The sequence below is a fragment of the Pelecanus crispus genome, chromosome 6 (genome assembly GCF_030463565.1).
Source record: "Pelecanus crispus isolate bPelCri1 chromosome 6, bPelCri1.pri, whole genome shotgun sequence".
Lineage (NCBI taxonomy): Eukaryota > Metazoa > Chordata > Aves > Pelecaniformes > Pelecanidae > Pelecanus > Pelecanus crispus.
In genome coordinates this window covers 13,259,696-13,281,934 of record NC_134648.1, presented here as the reverse complement: position 1 = coordinate 13,281,934, position 22,239 = coordinate 13,259,696, and the positions used below count along the sequence as shown (strand labels likewise).

Below are 22,239 nucleotides of genomic sequence, written 5' to 3'. Positions count from 1 at the left end.
GATAAATGGGCAGACATGCAGATGAACAGCCAAGCAATAGCATACCCCAAGGATTTCAGTTAGCCGTAGTCTGCAGAATATTTCTCTGATGTTTCATTGCAAGTTCTAGAATAAAATTAGCATCAGGATCCAACTGTAATTTTATTCAAAATTTGCTGGCTTAAAAGCATTAAAAAAAAAAAAAAATTAAAAATCAATGCTTCCCTCCATCCCTCCCAAGAATTACTAATTTAACCACATAAAAAGTATGAAGCAGTCTCCAATGCATCTCACTGCATTATGATAAATGATAAAGGTCAATTTTAATGTAATATATCCAATCTGTGAGACAGTTTACTGCATTTGGGTTATTTTTGCTGAAATTATATCAGCACCATCCAAGTGTACATCAAGCCATTAAGAACAACAACTGACTCAGAAATCTAAATGAAATACTTGTCATTCTGAAAAATAATACTGCTCTGGCTACTGCAATTTAAATAAATGTTCATCTATAAAATATGGAAGTCCATTCATCACTTCTACACAGAACAAACTTTACTTTCAGAATAGTGTATTTTTATTATGCCACTTCCTTTATTCAAACACAGGTGATCAGAACTGTCACTTCTGAATGCCAAATAACAAAAATTTGCAAGTGTATTACTATCTACTATGTGATGTGGTAGAATATCCTTAGAAAGGTATGGGAACACAGATGATTATACACAGTTTAAGCACAAATTTTTAATTATTAAATTTAAAAAAAAATCCCCTGAAAGTGAGAAAATTGTATTATAATCTGCACATTCAGGTTCTGCAATGGTTGAGAGATGCAAGAATGTTTGATCAGACTGCCAAACATCACCTTAGTTGAAAAGGGAGGGAAGATGGAGAAGTGGACCCTGACTGTGACTTGGCATGGAATAGCAGTGAGGAAGAGAGCTTTTGCTCCCTTTCCCTGTTGTCCAGCGGACAGGCTGAAACTGGTGCCTGCCATTGATCATCACTCTTGCTGCATACTAAACCTTCAAGAAATGCAGCATAGTCTACATGACATCTTGCCACGCTGGCAAAGAGATATAATTGAAGCAGAGTATACAAATCCTGTGAATTTGACGATGCCAATTATATGATCATCAAACTCTCTTCCTTGATAAGTTAATAAAATGAAAATATGATTAAAATATGTCCTTTTCATCTTGTCCTTTCTTCCCACGTGTAGGAAAAGACCTCTTTTCCGCAGCTCCAGGGAATACTATGTTCCTATTTTATACACAGAAAAAGTGACCGCATACCAAATAAGCATGGGTCGTCTGTACCAAAAAAACATGGAAAAATTGTTTTATCTTCATGTATAAATACATTTTATTTATACTGTTTCATTTTTAAACAAAATTCCAACAGTATTACTAATGGTAAACTAAAACCTTTTTCTAACCCAGAAGCATAAGATGTGTTTGTTTTTGTGACATGAACAGTACACACCAAAGTCCACTGTCACTGATGAGTCACATTTTGCTAACAGCTCATGTCCAATATTTAAAATTTTTAAAAATCATTGTGACTACTTTTTCTAGAAAATTTCAATTATTTCTCCAGGCCACAAATATGCAACCAGTACTGACTTCCTGTCTATGAATTTAATCCCACCACCTATGAGTTAGAGTGCGATCAAATCCTGCCTGGTCAAGTTTCACAACAGATCACTCACCAGACTTCAGGAATTGGAATTCTGAAATTCCACCAGACATCCCAAGAGCTGTACATGTTGCATGTAGCATGCTGTACACAGGATGATGTTTCTTGTTATTTTAATTAGATGCATGTGGAAATAACCTAGACTAATCTTTACATAAGCAAAGACATTAAGACAAGACCTGTTAGACATGCAAGCTTGTTCCTTTCTATACATTTTATACTGTCTTGCCAAGAATATTTTAAAATACCTCAAGGCTAGAGCATTGACTACTTCATAGGAAGACCATTCCAGAATCTTACCAACACCACCTCTAGGAGTATGTTTCTCTTACTACTCAGTTTCTTGGTTTCATCTGCTGGACTCACATGAAAACACATCCTTCTCTTTATTTATACACCTCAAACACTTGGAGCCTGCACTATGTGTGGCCATGTACAGTACAGCTATTTAGGAAGAACAGGTAATTGTTTCATTAGTGGTCTGCTTTGTGTTAGGTAAATAAAATGAAACAACATTTCATATACACAACAGTCCTTTCACAAAGGAACTGTGATGTTGTGTAACTTCTTTCTATTATTTCATTTGAAACAACAGGAATTACACTAACAATAAAATGTTGTGATATGAAATCCCATCAAAATGCTATAGCAAACATAGATGGTAAATGATACGTTTGACCTATATAACTCTATAGCATTCTTAGATTTACTACAGGTTTTCCCACTGATAACTTGATTTGGAATACCACTTGCACAGTAATACCAATGAACACACACAAACGAAAACCTGTGTCACTATTAGATTCACAATTCCTGTCTCTTCCTGGCTACCAAGAACACTGTGCAGTTTCAACAAGGCTAGGTGAAATAATATTTAATATGCTGCTGGCATTAAACACGGTATTCTGATAACAGAAACATCAATAAAAACAAGTATATACTGCCAAGCACTACTTCACCATTTTTTGGAAAGCATAAACACAATCACACTTACAGCAGAGGTAAGACAGTTCTGCATATTGAAGCAACAGCACTGGGATTCCTGTGCCCTGCCTACAGAAAAATTAAATACAGCTTGAAGTGTGTGTGTGCACATGCATGTGTGTGTAAACTACACTGTATATGGTAATTAAATAAAATTGACAAGCAACTCAGCAGAAAAGGCCATGACATAGTTTGACAGTGCAAACATACCAGTTTTCCTGAAGGTATTTTAATAAAAACCAAATAATCCCCCAAATGACCTTAATTTTAGTTTGTACATTCCTCTGGACTTATCAGAGACAGAACAGCAATATGCTGTGCTGTGTTAAGCAACAAAACTTTAATCTTTCTATCTAAGATTTTGGTAAAGGGAAACCCACTGAAAAGAGAACTTATAAACTGTTAATACATTAGAAAGCAGGAAGCTCAAGGGAGAAAAGTAAAGCAGCAGGATTTGATATTATTTCTCCCCAAAACAGGGGAAAAGGAACATTAGTTTAGTGTAATTCTAGAGCAGGAATCACTCCAAAGGGTTATAGAGATGTTAATGGGGTGGAAAAATGACACCCATTTTTCTTAATTTAAGAATACTCGTACAGAACATTTTTCCTACACAGGTTCATGCCAGGTAGAACATACTCTCTCTAGTCTAGGACACAATTTTGAAAACCTCTAGAGAAGCTGAAAAATGCTCCAAAAAGTTTCATTTTTACTCAAATTCCAAATAGAACCTTGAACTGTTAATCTTAATTTTAACTAATCACTGCAAAGTTTGTCAACTGATCTTATGTTCTGAACAACACATCAGTTTGTGTTTAGTATGAATAGTTTTATACCAAAATAAGTACTTTTGCCAAAGAATTGTATCTAATGGGACATACCAAAGGGGACCATCACTGAACCTGAGGATTAGATCCGAGAAAAACAAAATTCTTTTTCTATTATGCATTAACAGCTGGCTTTTGCAAGTTAACAGTCAGGTTACTTCAATTTTTTGATTCAGGTCTGGAACATTAAAAAAAAAAATCATCATGTTTCTTACATCCAGGGACTCTCAGTTTCCTGAGTGTATAGCTTTAGAGTTAAATAGTAAGTATGGGACTAGGTTACTACAAAATATATTACAATATATTACAAAAGATTTCAGAGAACTTTTTGTGACATAAATGGTGTGAGATCTCAGTACTCCTACCAAAAATACAAGTGTATAAAACAAATTACTTAAAGATAGTCTATATTCAATCCAGTCTTTCGCTGGCCTTGGTTGTGAAATTGAAACTCATTTAAGCTTATTTCAACACTCATGATACTCCACACAAAAAAAGTATTTTTTTTACTGCCTTTTTTTTTTTCCCCTACTTCAAACTTTACCAAATGAGGAATCTAACCAAACTGCTACAAATCCCCAAAATACTCTCTGTACCTCTCAAAGTACAGAGCTATGTGGACTCTCTTGGCCATTTTTATTAGAGGAACTAAAAATCAGAAAATGAACCAATAAAGTCAATCTTTCTTCATAATATAGGAGTAATGCAGTAGCAAGAAATAAAATAGGGAAATGGAAAATCTCTATAGCTCATTAACTCTTCCTCCAAATTAAGTATTAGTGGCAGCAACAAATGACAAACAACTCATGATTCTGCTACTCAAGGAGAGGGAATAGAAAAGAGGAAAAGAGGGGGAATAGAAAAAGATGAACTTGTAACTAAAGATGCGAGAAAGTTTATTTGCTAGGATTGAAAAATTTAATGTCTCACCACACTAGCTTATAAAAGAGAATGAAAATACTCTGTAGACTCTTTCCAGAAAGCAGTCTTGGGGCATTATGTACAGCTCTAAAATAAAGCCCATTTAAACAAAACTTTTTCACAGTTCAAATGATTAGAAGACAGAAAATCTACCACTTTGTGTTCTATGCGTGTAGTAAATACTGGCTAAAATAGGAGATTTAAAGAAAATTCCTATGCATATGACTTTGTCGAAATTGCTCTCATCTTCAGAAGATGTTTCTGTGTTCTATCATCATAGAATCATAGAATGCTTTGGGTTGGAAGGGACCTTTAGAGGTCATCTAGCCCAGCCCCCCTGCAGTGAGCAGGGACAGCTTTAACCAGATCAGGTTGCTCACAGCCCCGTCCAACCTGACCTTGAATGTTGCCAGGGATGGGGCCTCCACTGCCTCTCTGGGCAACCTGTTCCAGTGCTTCACCACCCTCATTGTAAAAAATTTCTTCCTTATATCCAGTCTAAATCTGTTCTTCTTTAGTTTAAATCCATTATTCCTAGTCCTGTCACAACAGGCCTTGCTAAAAAGATTCTCCCCATCTTTCCTGTAGGCTCCCTTTAAGTACTGAAAGGCCACAATAAGGTCTCCCTGCAGCCTTCTCCTCTCCAGGCTGAACAGCCCCAACTCTCTCAGCCTGGCCTCACAGGAGAGGTGCTCCAGCTCTCGGATCATTTTGGTGGCCCTCCTCTGGACTTGCTCCAACAGGTCCATGTCCTTCTTGTGCTGAGGGCCCCAGAGCTGGAGGCAGTGCTCCAGCTGAGGTCTCACCAGAGCGGAGCAGAGGGGCAGAATCCCCTCCCTCGACCTGCTGGCCACGCTTCTTTTGATGCAGCCCAGGATACGGTTGGCTTTCTGGGCTGCAAGCGCACATTGCCGGCTCATCTATCAGTACCCCTGAGTCCTCCGCAGGGCTGCTCTCAGTCTCTTCATCCCCCAGCCTGTATTGATATTGGGGGTTGCCCCGTCCCAGGTGCAGGGCCTTGCACTTGGCCTTGTTGAACCTCATGAGGTTCACACAGGCCCACCTCTCCAGCTTGTATGACTGGTAAAGGTCCACATTTTTTATTCTAAAAACTACATCACAGAATCTATTTCTAGTTTAAGACAACCAGAAATTGTTCAGTCAGAATGCATAGTTTAAATTAAAAAGCACTGATTGATTTCTCAGCTTATTGTTGCATAAACGTTAGCTTCTATTCAGCTAAAATAGGAAATCCCTGCACTTTATTTATGGCTACTTACAAGTGCCTCATACACCATCTGAAGGACGGAAGGTTATTTTTCTTAATTTCTATCACATTATTAATGTCTAGCTAGACTGTCACAGTAACTATTATTTTGCAGTATCATGATGTACCAATTTTCAATGATTAAACACTTATTTCCCAAACTGGGTTGTATAACAATATTCCCGTTAAACAAAGATTATTTAATATTGCGAGCAAGTCCATATTCTGAACTTCTTATCTCCACAGATACGTACATCCTAAAAAGTGGCACTTGGACTAACCAGAACTGGCAAAAATGCTACTGTATTGGGACATTGAAGTACCTACAGTCATACTACAAAAGTTCTGCTTTTGAAGTAATTTCTTGCAGAATTTGCATTAGTTACATTTTCATATTTACGATTGTATGATATTTTATCACTATCAAATACTATGCAAAAAAAGAAAAGAAAAAAAACAACACCAGAAATTGAAAACAAATATACAGTTAAAACAATCCATTCATAATATTCTCCAAAGTTAACAAATACACAGACTGAAAACTTAACACGTACTTTTTGGTGAATGTTTAACATGCCAAATTAAGCAAAAGAGTACTCCAATAAACAGCTTTGACACAATAAGATCAGAAATTATTCTTTTCAATTATTTTAGTGACTAATTATAATTCAATAAGAATTCTCTAACCCATCATGCTTTTAGTTCTGGGTAAACTTACCATAATCATCACCACCCAACATCACTAAGTGTAATTTGGAGCAATGTCCATAATAGCCTATTAAAAGACTTCCATTGACATCAATCAATTTTAGAAAGAACGTTCCTACCCGCCATGTATCTCCTTGTCATCACTTTCTTAATTTTCACAATGTACATAATGTAAAAAAATACAAAATAGGAGTGCTTTTCAAGAAAAACTTACTCTGTAAAAAGCAGTCGTCAGTGGTAGCAATGCTGCAGCGATGCTATATTCTTCTGAAGATGAACAATCCTTCAAGAAAAGCATACAAAGAAAATAAGCAAAACCATTTTCAATGTTTGCATTACAATTTCATTTCTGCCTTAGGGAGTCCCTATGATACCTTTCCTATACACAATGTAACTTCTAATCACTAGATATCATGTAAGAATAATATATATTTATGTGTGCGCATGTGTGTGTACATATACATATCTTCCCTCAATTTTTGCTAGATAGGTATTGCTATGATTCTTCCTATTTAAGGAATTTATTAGCAGCTTTCTCACTCCCATGTCTGAAACATTATTTCACAAATATAGTTTACATATGAAAAGGAAAGCGTTCCTTGTTTAGGAAACAATAAAAAGGTAGCTTGCTTCCATTTAGGTCAACAGCAAATCTGACTAAAATAGATGCAATGTGATGAATGTACTTTCAAAAAGTTTACAAAGAAATTGACATATGAAATAATAACCTCCACAGTCTCTACGAAAGTTTGGCAGAAAGTTAATTTTAAAAGAAGATGAAAACCCATTCTCTTCACAGTCTCAGAATGCCCCATTGAACAGTCAAGTGTGTCATTCGTGTCTCTCTAGGCTCTAAAGGGTATGCCAGAGTAAATCAACTAGTAAATGCACTGATGAAAATAGTGATTTTATTATGGAAGACTTTTAAAAGAAACCAGAATTGGAATGTAACTTAGTATTTAAAAAACAAACTACTTGAATTTTTAAGACGTTTTTAAAAACATAAAACAAAAAATACTCAACAAGAGTTAAAAAAGACACTTTTTTTAAAGTGACTAGATTTTTTTCATTAGCTCTTTTTGCCAACACTGAACAACACAATAACACACATACTTACTAGGCAAATGTATCACCGTTGCACCCGTGGATGACGAATGGCAAAACATTTCCACTTTGAACAATTCATTTCAATATTTTTAGCATTCATTCTTACAACAGGCACCCTCCAACTCAAACCACACTCCTATTAGCTATCTGTAACACCTGACCAAATTCCAAAATTGAAATATCTCAAGTGTTCCTCTGCCAGACTTTTCATTTGTGCCTTCATCTCATATCAGAGTTCTTTAAAACAAAGCAACTAGCAAAAAACTTGGCACCAGCCAACTGTGATAGCAGAAATACAAAATCTGCATTACAAAACCAATCATGTTAAGGATCATTAGGATGTTGTTTGTATTCATCTCACTCTTCTTTCTTAAATGGCTGCTGAGTGATTATGGACTGCAGGTTGAAAACAATAGATCAAAAAACTCATCACAAGACTATTTTGCTTCTCATTACTTTAAAAGTCCACTTCATTGTTTGTGATTTTCCCATAACAAATACTTAATCTTCTATTACTTTAATAAAGCTCACCTAAACAGAATATCAATAACCATAGACAGTTAAATATAGTAGCATTTAGAAAACTACTTACATATGTATTCTGAAAAGGTGTACAATAAGTTCATAGATGTGAAGCTTTATTTCTGCACAGAGTTACTGAAAGTTTTAACATTTCTAACTCTGCATGAATGCATGTATGCTAACTGCACATGGAAAACAAAAGGTGTGCAAGTGCTCATACTTCATAACACATTCCAATCTGGTAGAGGAAAATAGGAAGAAAAATGGACTCTAAGAAACTCAATATATGTTTTAATGATGCCTTTCAGTACTGTGACATGTATATAAAAAAACTGAAATTAGTTTGCAAGATGACAGAACAGTAAGACTAAAGGACATAGCCTCAGCTGCTTTTCATTTTCAATTTCTGCATTACTTCCTATTGTTATCCATATCCTTAACCCCCATTCAGAATTTAGCAGATGTATGTGTAGTTTAATATAAAGATATGATAAATATTGTTAATATTTTTTTACTTAATCAGAGAACTTCCCATTTAAAATGAGACTTTAGAACCCTTAGGAACGCCTAACAGTTTTCAAAGAAATACGTATCTTATTTCTGTACATGCTTATTTATAACTAGGTATAAAATGATCCATCCTCATTGTTTCAAGTTATCTACTTAATCCCTTAGCTCAAATTATTTGTAAGAGTTTGGCTTTTAGCCAAAATATACATAAAAACATCTTTATAAAAATGGAGCAATGTATCTTCACCTAGAGAGCATTCCATATTTCAAGAGCTAACATATGTCTCAAAGATATATATCATCACCACATAAACAATACAGTAGATTATTTTTCCATTCCTTCTTGCAAATACAAAATTCTCCACATATTCTATGTCAGCAGTACCCCCTGGACTTGCAGTATGGAAGTATTATCTATATATATTTTTTCTTCTCCAGCATATGACAAAAAATGTAAAATGATCTCAGTTAGGAATAAAGTACAATACTGCTGTTTAAAGACTAGTGAAATTAATTAACTGTTTACCTGCTTTGCTGCTGCAAGACAGAATGCCATAGTTAACAGAGATGTTGCACTGAAATCTTAGCTTGTCAATTTTACAGGCAAACCAAAGTACTAGAAATGTCATGTATGTATTGTATGCCATTAATTTAGATGCCTGAAACAAAGCAATCCAGCTGCCTTATATATAATAATGTCTTTACCAATTGTGAAAAACATCTCTTACTACTTCTACAGAAGTAGACAAAGCAAATACCATAAAATAATCACAGCTGTTCCCCCTAATTTGCACAAAATTGAGTGAAGACCTGGCACATTATTCTGGCCTTACTGATCATATATTCAGATAGTTGCTAAACTCTGTAGCAGATTGGAAGTGTTACAGGAATTCACGTACATTTAAAATAGCTTCACTATACTGAATTGACAAGTGAATAATAAAATGAGAATGTTTTTCCTTACATTACTTACTTTGATAATACATGTGATTTACTTTTATGTTCCGCTCAGTTTAAATATGCAGCAAAACACTGGTGGTTAGATATTGTCATTATGTTGCAGAACTGACAGCTAGGAAGTTACAGATTTTGACCGCTTGGATGGACGCATGGGACTGCTAGTATCTGGTGAGGCACCGATGGCTTTTGGAATCTGGTAGGTGGCTTAGGCTTCTGGTACTGGAGAGGAGAGGCAACTCTTTTCCTCATTCTTGACTTCAGAACAAGTACTGACCTGATCTTTTGTTTGGAAAACAAGGTATTGTATGTCATCATTAAGTTGAGATGACCTCCACAATCTGATCCTAGCGATGAACAGCTAAGAAAAGCCACCCCACATCAAGGTTCCTCCTCGATCTGCTACTGAAGGTGCAGGCCCAGATCCAACAGCGCCCTTAAGCACCCTTTGATGTCCCACTGACTACAAGAGCAAGCCGAAGTCAGTGAAGCACAGGGACGGTTAAGCACAAGCTTAACTTACAAGTTAAGCACAAGCTTAACATACCTTCCTAAACAGGCTGCAGTAAATAACAACTCATACTTAGGGATTTCTACTTTCTCTCAGTCACATGATAAAAATCTATGAGGAGAGATATATTAAATATCTGATAACATTTGGAATGCAATTTTCTTTTTAAATCCATCTTGATAGTCTCCTTAATTGTTAGCTGATACAGTATGTTTCCTGTGTTAAACCACATTCTGCTTTGGGCAGTAAGGTTTTCAGACTGACACCGCATTTTTAATAATCTACAGAAATCTGAGTATGCTGAAAACTTGAGACCCAATTTTGCTTTACATTCAGCAGCACTATAAATAAATGGAATTACCCGCAGGCCTGACTATCGCATGAAATTAACATAACATGCAGTGAATGCATTCAAAGCTAAACATGGCAGCTCTTGATCCATACTTTTTTTGGCAGTACAGTATGATGCACGTATGGTCTATTAAAAATACTGCTAAAGTAACCCTCAACACTGCATTGTCCCTCTTGAGAAGTATTGAATGCCCTCAATTTTCATGAAGACCAAGAACATTGATCACCATGCAGGACTAAGCTCATAATGAATCAAGAAAAAAATGCCTGAAACTTCACACTCATATGTGTTTTTAAAGCACTAAGACAAGAATTGTTAAGTCGGCATGTGTAAGGTAACCATAAACTACGTGCAGTACATTGGACACAAGTTACAGGTGAAATATTGGTTCCAAATTCAACGATTTCAGTGGTGCCAGGATTTAATCCTTATTGTTACAGATATAGTATATGGGCAGTTTTACTGAATCTTTTTTTCTTGTCACCAAAGGTGAAATCAAACCTTACTGAGACAGCTACAGTTTTGTTAAATGCAACTCTTCTAGGACTTGAGAAACAGGATGGAAGACAGATGTACCTAGGAGGCCCATAGAGCTGACTATCTGTGGACTTACCTAGCAGCAGAACTACAAGAACACACTCAAAACTTGGAAGATACTGCCTTAGGTAATTCTCATTACTTTTAAAACTTCTAATTTTGATAAGGATATATACAGTCTTTCAAAATTATTAACTCACAAAACCCCTCTTCCTTCATAAATGACCCTAGCACATTTTATGTTACTCATTAACACAAGCTTTTAATTTAACTTTTGTTCTACTTAAACACTGTTGCAGTAATTCTCAGTAAATAAAAACAAAAAAGTACGCTCTTATTATCTATTGTTTCCAGGTTAAACATTGACCAGAATCACACTTTGGGCTTTTGAGGAGCAACTTCTCGGATTGCTACCTGGTTACTATCTAACAGCAGTAATTCAACACAAAGTCCGTATCAGACAGACTTAACCTGTGCTCTGAATTATGCCAGATGTAATACTTCCTTCATCCTCTAAGACTATTACGTTCACACAAGTGCAAACACAGAAGACAAAGGAACTGCACCCAACCTGGAAAAATCCTCACCAATTTGTACCGTCCTTGTGGTCTTTCTGCCTGAGTAGTAGCCTTCATAATGGCCATTTCATTAAGGAACCTATCATGTCAGCAACAGGATGCAAGATGCTGTAGGTCTCCCATTCCAGGTAGCAGGAGATCCAATTCCATTTTAGAAGGATTTTACTTCCTGAAGAGCATCATGTTTGTCTTTACCTGGCCCTGAATTCTCATAGGTTTGTCTGTCCTTGAAACATAGTGGTATAAGGGACAGAATTCAATTGATGCAATTTAGATGGAATTACACAAGCATATAACGTTAATTGAGTTTTAAGTTTCCTTTTGCTTTACTCCGCATGTTCACAAATTAACAAATGCAGCACATTTTCTCTACGCAGCTCCATTGTACTTCTGATCTCACAGCAAGCCAAAACAAGAAACAACATTTTACTCAAAGAGCTGTCGAGTCCCCCCCGCCTTTCTTTCTCAATAAATACATTTCCGTCTAGGGTTGAGATTAGTCATTTCCTCCTTCTTGTAACAAGTTATGTTTAGGAAATCAGGAACCTCAATTTTTATGTGCTTAAATTACACATTCTTCACTGTATTTTTGCTGTACCCCAAAAGTGTAAAAACATTTAAGTTTTTTTGCAGATACTGATAAACACAAGAATGCCATCCCTTGCGTCTAAGCACATCTGAGTTTCTTTAACTGAAATGCCATGCGTGTTTCTGAATACTGTCATGAGGCCCATGGCAATAAAGTTCAACATACTCAGGCTGTAATCTTCTCCCAAGGAAATGGTTGGGATGCCAAGATGCCTTTTGACTTTTATTTCACAGCAGGGCTTCATTCACAGTGACTCTGTCCAAACCTTAAACTACACCAGCTGTGATACAAGGTCCTGCACAGTAATTTGTAAAAAGTATTTGACAAACAACATTCAAATGATAGAATACATTGCTATTCATGACAAAACAGTGATCAATATCCATTAACTACTCAGTTGGAAAGGGGTGATTAATTCATAATATATCTACAGACTGCAGTGTACTCCTAAAGCCCTGGTAGACCAAAGCACTTATGCCGTGATTGCAAAACATAAATACAGGATACTTTGTAAACCACTTTACAGACAGCCTGCTTAATTGAGTTCAGGAGCAATGGAAAAATGTTTAAAATATTAGAACTATTAAAATAGATGCAATATTCCAGTATAGTCCAGTTATCTATTAGCAAATCAGTTCACAAGTTACGCAGCACGCATTCTTATGCATTCTAGCATTCATTCAGTGCACAGCAGCATCTCTTCTCCTAAATTATAGGCCGTCACAAACTTTCAAACATGTAAGAATACATTCATCTTGCTTAATTTAGTTTTACTGTTCTTCTCTAAGTTTCACGTGATTTTTCTAATTTCATACACTTCTAATAAAAATGCATCACATCATCAGTGCACATTCTGTACAATTTTTACAACTTAACAGGAATTAACACCTTTTTCTAAAAATATCAGATTTCTATGGGTATGTAAAGTGATTCACTGAAAAATCAGTTTTTCACTTCAGAAAAATATTGTTTGGACGGAAGTGGAATTTTACATCTATCTTCTGAAATGCAAAGAGTTAATGCTCAGCTCAAATCAATTACCAAAAGATTCTGGGTCTAGTTCACTATGGAGAAACTGAACAAACAACAGCTGATGAAATGTAACTTGGAAGTAGGGCTCACTGAAAATTTTCCATTGAATATCATGTGATGGCAAAATAATTTTTTATTTATGCTAAAAACCCTCACTGACACCATCTTAGAAAAGAGAACTTCTAAACCCCAAAGTTTTCCCCTTAGGAGACTTAGTCTTTTGTCAATTGATAAGTTGTCGATTATAACAGATTTTCTGGGGAAACAGAAATAAAACCTTGGGCAACACCTCAAAGAAGTCAAGGAACAGGTATGGGGGATCTACAGGCTGGACTATAGGAAGCGAGTCCTCATTGAAGGCATTTCCAGAAACATGAAGAACAAGAAAGTGATTGAGAACAGAAAGCACAGGCTGACCAAGGGCAAATGGATCAACCTCTATGATGAAATAACAAGCTCTGTAGCTGAGGAAAGCACAGCATGTCTCATCTACCTTGGCTTTAACAGGGCTTTTGACACAGGGTCCTTTGGTACCCTTGTAGGCAAGCTGAGGAGACATGATCTCGATGAAAGAGTGGAAAACTGATTGCACCATCAGACTGAACATGCAGTGGTCAACGGTTCTAAGTTTAACAGGCAGGTGGTTGTCATGTTTTCAGGGGTTGATACTGTGTGGCAAACGCCACCTAATGTTTTCCTTAACAATCTCTAAAATGGCATGAAATGCATCTTCATCAAATTTCTGGATGACACCAAATTTGGAAGAGTGGTAAATAAGCTGGAGGGCAGGACTGCTACTGACTAGTATCACAGCCTGTCAGAAACAGACTGACAAGAACCTCCTGAACTTCAACACAGACAAGTGCAAAGTTCTGCACAAGGGACAGGGTGACCCCATGCAAAACTTAAGCTACATATGAACAGCACCTGGAACCATGTGCTGTTATACATGTCAAAACAAGACCATGGCCTAAAATTCAGAAGAAGGTGCAAAATTCATTACCTTGTTTTGTTGCAGATATCAGCAAACTCTGTACAGTACAGACAGATCCAAGGAATCGGTAAAATAGATAATGCAGTTGAATTGAACAGGCACTCAACATGAGAGGAAATGGAAATATTATGAAGCACCTTGATGTCAGAAAAAAAGCATTATAAGAATAGCAACAGGCAGAAGAAGTGAACAGATTTACAGTAGTGGTATTAAGTTTCACAGTTACGTGAGGTAAAGTGTAAATAATTGGAAACAATGTGTAAGACAGGAGGTAGGAAGGGGAAGAGTAACTTGTACCAAGTAAAAAATGTTAAAAACATTAGTCTCACGAAGAGATAAAGTAGGGGCAAAAGAACAAAACAATTAGTTTAAGGATCTCATCCAAGAGACGGAAACTGTCAGAAGAGTGCAGAACTGAAAGAAGCCCAGAAGAAAAAAATACGTATATAAAGGGAAAACACTATGCTCAACCAGCACAGACAAAAAGTATTGGAGAGAAAGGCGATGACAATTTTTTTTTTTTAAAAAAAAAGTATATGTGTATATATATATACTCACATCCCCCCAACCCCCCCAAAATGCATCCACAGGGTTCTGGCAGATGCCCCCGGGAACGCAAATACGTGTTTGTGTGGATGCAACACTGCCTCTGGGAGACGCATTTTTCAAACACTGCCAAAAGTGGAGTGTCTTTTCAATATGTACTTGACATCTTGTTGCTGGACAGCTTCAGTTCTTCTACGCCAACCTTGACAGTACTGAGAAGCTTTACTACAGTTTTGGCAGAGGCACCAGTTAGTCTGTGTACAGCTGCACCAAAGGACAACAAGAACAACAATGACCAGCTGCTTCTGGAAGAAGTTTTCTTGGATCAGCTTTGTTGGTGTAGCCTCATTTCTGGATTCATGAAACAAGTGTCAGCTGGTGGAAGCGGATATTTCTGGGATGACCTGCAATGGCTGCAGAATTTCAAGGATGACAAAGGGGGGTTTTGTGGTTTTTTTGAGGTAATTCTGCTTATTATAAGGTTGTGAATCTTGAATTCAGCCAGCAAGGGCTTTTCCATGTTTAGGCACAAATGACGCATTGTATTAGTTGCACTGGTGCATCTGAGAGAACCTAAAATCCCTTGTTGCCAACCCTGCCGCCAGACCTCTCAGTTCCTTAATAGACTGGAATGTAAATTTTCTATTATGTTTCAAAGAGCAGTTGCAGTTTTAACAACTTTAATACAAGTTGTTGTACAAGTTGCTTAATCCAAAAATCAACCTTGTAACGACATGAGAGCAAGCTTGTTCCACATCATGAAAAAAATCATGCTACTAAAGCCATTACGAGAAATATCCTATTTTTCTAGAGAAAAGCTTGTAGCTAATTTAAGGGTTTATAATCCTGGCTGATAAAGTCTTCTAAAGGATAGATGTCCATAGAAAAGAATACCGAAAGCAAATTTGAGAAACTGAAGGACAGATGTTGTGCGTGATTAGGTAGCATGTTGTAGAGCAGTGTCCATCTTGATTAACACATCAAATCTGTGTGATCAAGGAAGAATGTTGTTGCAAAGCCTGCAAAGCCCAAGAGATTCAGAGATTTCGAGAGCTGCTTGATTTAGTAAAGTGGTCCCTTCAAGATAACATTCATGAATGAAATATACACATTCTAATACAAATATTTAAACTATGGAAAACTTAGAAAAATATGGTACTTTTACTTAACTTAATGTGAAGTATTTTAAGAGTTCAGATTGTACTTTCCAGTGCATGGGCAGCAGCTTCTTTCATATGGATGCAGATTTTATTTGAAATCCTACACTTTTTTGTGGTTCAATAATACAAGTATGATAAGTGCATGCAAGATGTGGGAACTGTTTCTTATGAAACTTTTATTAAAAATTAACTCCTTTAATGTTAATAAAGTGTTTGTTTTTCTAAGAATACAAGTGAAAACAAGTGTGAAGCATTTTTTGTAAGAGAGAAATACAGACAATGGTAGAAACAGTAAAATAATTTTCAACTGGCAATTGTAAAACTATCCCTTGAATCTATCCGTCTTAGAACTTGTTGTATTGATACTTTTCTCTGGGATTTTCAAATGGCACCAGGAAATCTGAAGGTTAGAATTCCATGAAGTGGCTCCTCTGACTTTGGTTACAGAAGTGAGAAAGTAAGCTCCCAAAACATACTGGTTTGTCATCTAGTTGAAGAGGCATGCTTGGATGTCCTTGAAACAAATTAATGTTCTCTGTAAAATCAGTTCTGCAGAGCAAACACTGCTAGAGGAAAGAAGAAATCCTTGAGCTTGCTGCATGGAAGAAAGAAGCAGAAGTGTACAGGGAACTTTGCTGTAGCACTGCCTTGAGCAAAACTGCTTCTTTGATAAAAATTGTAAGAAATCTTGGTATGATCCTTTTCTGTTCCATAGCCTTCTAAATCACTGTTAGTAGCAACATCCAGCTAATTAGCCACAGAGAAAGCCTTCTGTGCCAGCTTTTGGGTTGCCAGTTAATCCATTTTAAAACCCTGACAGATCTTCTCCTAGGTTATCTGGTCTTCCTTCCTGAGGATTTTACTCCAAACACCTTTCTGCTTTGTTCTTACCCTCTTGAAATTATAGGAAAAAAACGTGGAAAGGGGAGTTCTGCTACAGAAGCACAGTAAATGGCAATGAAAAGATTCATAAAAGGCAACTTGGGGTACAGTGAGATATTAGTGAAGTATTAAGACCCAACTACACTCATGCTGTTTGAAATTCCTTCCACACAATTCATATTTGGAGCTTTCAGAAGGATGAGCCAGATTGCAATGGCTGGGAAAAAAAGAGTGGGTAGCGAAAATAAAAAGTGAGAAGTTTAAGCAGTAGCAATGCCTTTGGCCTCCTAAAAACATCAAGACTCCAGTTCCTGAGAATGCAGTAGCAAATTACCAAATGAGCGCAGGACAGAATTCTGAAGATCAATAGCTAATTTCTGGACAGCATGGCATTATTTAGTGTGTATATTGAATGAAACACACTGTATCAGCATGAACTGTCAGCCATGTACAATAAACATAAATGTGATGACTCAAAAGATAAATATTTCTAATCTGCGTCTCCTCCTAACAAGAAACATGAGCAGATATCCTAATACATTTCACCATCTTCTCAGTCCTTTTATCTTACCTGCAGTTCTAAGTAGCAAAGAAATCGTTAGGCTTTCAGGAAGACCTTCACTATCAGTTGACATGAATCCCACAGTCGCCATTGCCTTCTCTTTCAGTACCATGCTAGTGTCCCATGGCCACATTTTGTCTAAGCTCTTTATACTGCTGAAATTTTGGATCTTGTTCCAAATTTGCTGTTTTGTAAGGAGATTTAAGAGCGTAGCTTTTGATTCAGTACTGTGAGACATGCTGCTAGGTGATCTTAGTCACTTAGTCAACAATTTAATAAAAATTTCAAATATTCTTATTTACCATCCCTCTCCTTCTTCTTTGAACCTTCTCCTCTACACAGAAAATAATAAATACTAAAGATCTGGGCTTTCTGTATTAATACACAGTGAGAGAGATGGATACACAAGCACAGTACAGTGCTACCGTGTCGTGTACTGATGCCCATTTGTGGAGTGAAACATGAACGTGATGATGCAGTGGTGTATAGGAAGGGTAGTGACACGCAGTCCAAGCTACTCCTGAGAGCACATAGCATGTAAACACATTAAGTCAGCCTGGAAGGATGCCAAACACATAGTTCGGCACTTGCAGCAGTACCACTCGATCCACCTGAATGAGGGCACATGAACTGAAGAGCAAACTTGTAGCATTTTCAGCGAGATGCAGAACATAAGCTATCTTGCTAGGTAACGCATTCCAAGGATTTGATTGCGTGAATAGAAAACATTTCTATGCACCACAACTGAGTAGAGGACTAATAACAGCCTCCTTCCTCTGAGCAGACAAAGCTCCTCTGTCACTATAGACAAACATTACACTTATTATATATTGTCAAAAAATTACCTCACCATTTTGCATTCACAGTTCAATCTGCAATTGATCTTATCTGTTATATTTTATTTACACTAATGAATTAATAAATTAAATTCATAAATACTTCCACTAGCCTGACTCTTCTCCAAAACAGCCTCTCCCCTCTCCCTGCTCCCCTTGCTATCACTGAAGTTTACACCATATTACAGGATTTTCATTTAACTCTGCATGGTAGTAATCTGCTAATATCGTACTTTTATAAGTACGATACAAAAGCTGACTGATAAGCACCAGAATTTCATAAGGTAAAATGTCTTGTGAGATTTACTGTATTAAATAAAGGTATATATCCAATAGTTAGATACAGTTGCTGTCTCAAAAAATATGTTAAACTTGATAAATTTTTACAAATTACAAGAATGCAAAGATAAAAAGGTCTTACTTTTTTGTGATAATTTACAAAGTATCTGGTATGCAACTACAAAAATGTTTTCCCAAGTTTGCAAAAGAATTCACCATTGCCTTCGAAGTACATGATTTTTTTTCTGACCTTAAATATGACAGCTAAGTGTCAGCCAAAATTCACCATTGCTGTAACAATAACATGGAGGTGCTGCACATCTGATTTTGATTAAAATCTCTAGAAAATACCTTGTCATTAAATGTTGGATCCAAATCCTTTATCTTCATCCTGAATGAGTTAAGTACAGAGATATACTATGTGTGCATTTTTGTTTTGTTAGTTTGTAATAATGGCATCACTGCAGCCAGTACACAACAAAATAATGATTATCCTATCTCATCTTATAACAGTAATAAACTTAGCATGATCAACACATGAATAGAAGCTTTTGTATACCTAAAATATTATGATTACTTCATCTGGGCACACACAGAGTTAACAAACAAACAAAAAAAAAAATTAAAGATACAGTATTCAGAAAAGCATATTGACTGCCAACTTTTACTAGCATACTAGTAGTCACCAAAGTGAGATAACGGAAGTCTATATCGTAATACTGGTAACCATTAGATGATCATAGCAGAGTCTACAGTACTGAAACAATTTCTGGAATACGTAAAAGTCCTATAATCCACCACTGTCTCAAAACAAGACATGAAGAAATCTTAAATTAAGGAAACACCTCTCAGTTGAATTGCAGAATGTTTCACAACATCAGGTTTCCAGATCCATCTTTTACTGATATACGATTTCCTAAACATAGTCAACAAATTCAACTATTTTGTAATAACGATTAGTAAAGTTGGTTGTTATCTGTCACGAGGGGAAAAAAAAATTTGGAGAAATTACTATGGAGTGATTGTAAAATAAATGCAAGAGATTTCGTATTAGCGAAAAAATGACTGCCAAACGATGACTACCAAACACAGTGAAAAGAATACAGAAAAGAATAAAAAGGAGACCAAGAAAGCACAGAGAACATTGCGTTAGCTGCTTCCAGGGGCATCTGTTCTGAACTGAAAACTGCGTGCTGGCTAGGAAAAGAAATATATCAACACTTTTGTTAACAATACGGATTTCAAATGCTGCTAACCACTATAGTTCTTGCATGCATTGCTAACCAAAATTCATTTTTGCATAAGTACTTCAGCTTTTATTTCTAAAAAAGTTACATATTCACACAAAATTGTGATAGGACCAAGCTTTACAGTGGTATGGTACAAGCTAAAGGTTTCTGCACTAGATATTAAAGTTCACTATCAAATGTTGGTTTTAGCCTTTTCAGTAAGTTTTTGAAAGTCTTTCTTCAGGAAAAATTTTATTGGACAATTTTGGAAGTATTTAGGTTATGACCTAAAATGACTTCATTGAAAATGAATTTGTTCATGATTTCTTTCTTATTAGACTGTTGCCTGAGTAGCCAAAGATGTTTCATCACCAACATGGAGATTACAGGCTCCACCAGAATTTCAACTACCCCCAAGGACATCTAAGGCCAGCTTCTTTTTACTGACCAGAAAACCGAGATACACACTTGTTCATTTTATTAAGTACGTAATTATGCTTCAAATTTTGAAAATTAGATAGGAATAGATGTAGAAGATTTTAATTTTTTAAGATGGAAAATATGGAACACAGTCCCTTTACTAAGAGGTAGCAGGGAACATATGACATTCCCTGTAATATGCCCTCTTCCTCTTAGCAAGCATCCTTATTTGTTCCTCTTCATGATCCCAAAGGTGTATATTATCAGTAACTGAAACAAAAAAAAATTCAAACTCTCATGGAAACAATGTGCACCAAGAAAATATGTTGACCTAGATAAATTTGTTAAACATTATTTGGTTCAAGCTGACTTGGAAAAAAGTTATTTCCCCGCCAACAAATCCTAATCCCCTTTTCCAATAAGAGTATTTATGGAGATCGATAAAACCTGAATGGACAACATGTAACCTCAGAAATGTTTGTGGAATATTCAGAAAATTTCTGGCTGCAGAAACAATCTTTAATGTGCTCTTGTAGAAAAAAAGTATCCAAGAATCAGCAAGTCTCCCCACAGTTTTGATTACTCCTAGGTGATCTCAGATAGATAATTTTCAAGTAGGCTACTGAAGAAAGTGAATGTTTGTGTAAAAGAAATAATTGGAATGCTCATATATTTTAGTATAGCTGTTCTTACTTTTAAGCACCGAATGCCCCCAGATTTGAAGCCAGGAATGAACACCATCAATGGCACCCTGAGTAGACTTCAGGTAGGGTCTTTCCATTTTCCACAAGCCGATTTTTCATGAATATGTAATTATGGTTTGGAATAGTTAATTATGGTTTGTTGAATTGATTTTAAGCTAATCAGTTCTTGATGCCTACTGTTTTCATATGTATGTTGTATCTTCAATTTTTAAATTAGACAAGACTGATAGAATTCAAATCTTTGTTATATGGTACTTTTATACCAAATTATCCTGAAGCACTTCTTTGCAATGAGCACGTGTAAAACGCATGTGGCAATCTGAGTCCCTTGTTAAAGTTTAGCTGAAATATGGATACTCAAAGAAGGGATTCTCACAATACCTCACAGCATCTTGGTTTGGATTTTCTCTGTAGTTATGGTTTTCATGTTTTGATCCAGGCAACACTGCTGGTCTACTGACTATGCCCGAGAGGTTGTGAAAAGTAACTGAAAAACCCCAAGCCTACCGTCAGTTAAGTTTTCTTCACAGAAAATGTTTTACAGAGTAACTGGCTCTGTAGGGGTGGAGGCGAAATGGGTAGGGGATTGAGAAGATAACAGCCATCTATCATCATCAAGTCAGGATCAAAGTCTATGACTTTCTTGCACATGCAATTCAGAGGCTGACTAACAAATTGTGTTAACATCACCGTAGTTGTGGCCTGTGGCTTTTAAACAGAACCACATATGGTTAGTATTTCAGCTATTCCCAAATGACAAAGGCAAGGCTCCAAAATAGTCCATTAAAATAAATATTTTCCTTTAAATTTTTTTTCACAAAAGGAGTTATAACTTTAATTTGATAACATAACAGCCTAAATTCCAATGAAATCAATAGTCTAGAATCTTGAATTTGGCCTGGAAACAATAAATTAAAGGCCATTTAAGTCCACTGGCTTTGCCTGCATTAACATTTTTTTATTTTCTTATGGAAAAAAAATGTCCAAAACAACAACTTGTTTTGCCTCTGTTTGAATAGAAAAAAACCCCAATTATTCCGTGAAGACTTTACTTGGTTTAAGGGTGTGAACACCAGCTTCTGCTGGTACACAGGCAAGACACTGAGCTAGTGTTCTTGCACAAGTGGAAAATAGAGCATGCATGATATTTACAGAAGCAAAATTTTGTGAGACTTGAAAGTATAGGAAAACATATCAAATATTAGCAATTACATTAAGGTATTAAAAGTGATGAAAAAACTTGCTGAGAATTAAAATCATCAGTACTGTTGAAGGTATGTACGATACATAAAACTCAGATGCCTATGGTTCAGAGGTAGACAGAATACTATAATGCAGATAAGGCAAAAGATGAAGTTTCTAAAGAAGAACTGCTGAAAAATCATGGCATCCTCATAGTCCAGGTTGATTTTAAGTGTATTATTACTACTACAGTTAGAATAAGAGATGATCTAGTAAGAGATTTCATTCCATACACCTGGAAGGGATAAAGAGTATTATATGCCAATTGTATGCAACTTATTTAGGTATAACAAAGGATATGTA

At 36.2% G+C, this 22,239-nt stretch overlaps 1 protein-coding gene across 1 annotated transcript in view; it reads right to left on the bottom strand.

Annotated features, from left to right (window-relative positions):
* SBF2 (SET binding factor 2) overlaps positions 1–22,239 on the bottom strand; it is a 288,299-nt gene that overhangs the window by 70,296 nt on the left and 195,764 nt on the right. Inside the window, exon 17 of the mRNA XM_075713224.1 lies at positions 6,602–6,670. Coding sequence (XP_075569339.1) covers positions 6,602–6,670 — 69 coding nt within the window. The remainder of the gene's footprint in view (positions 1–6,601; positions 6,671–22,239) is intronic.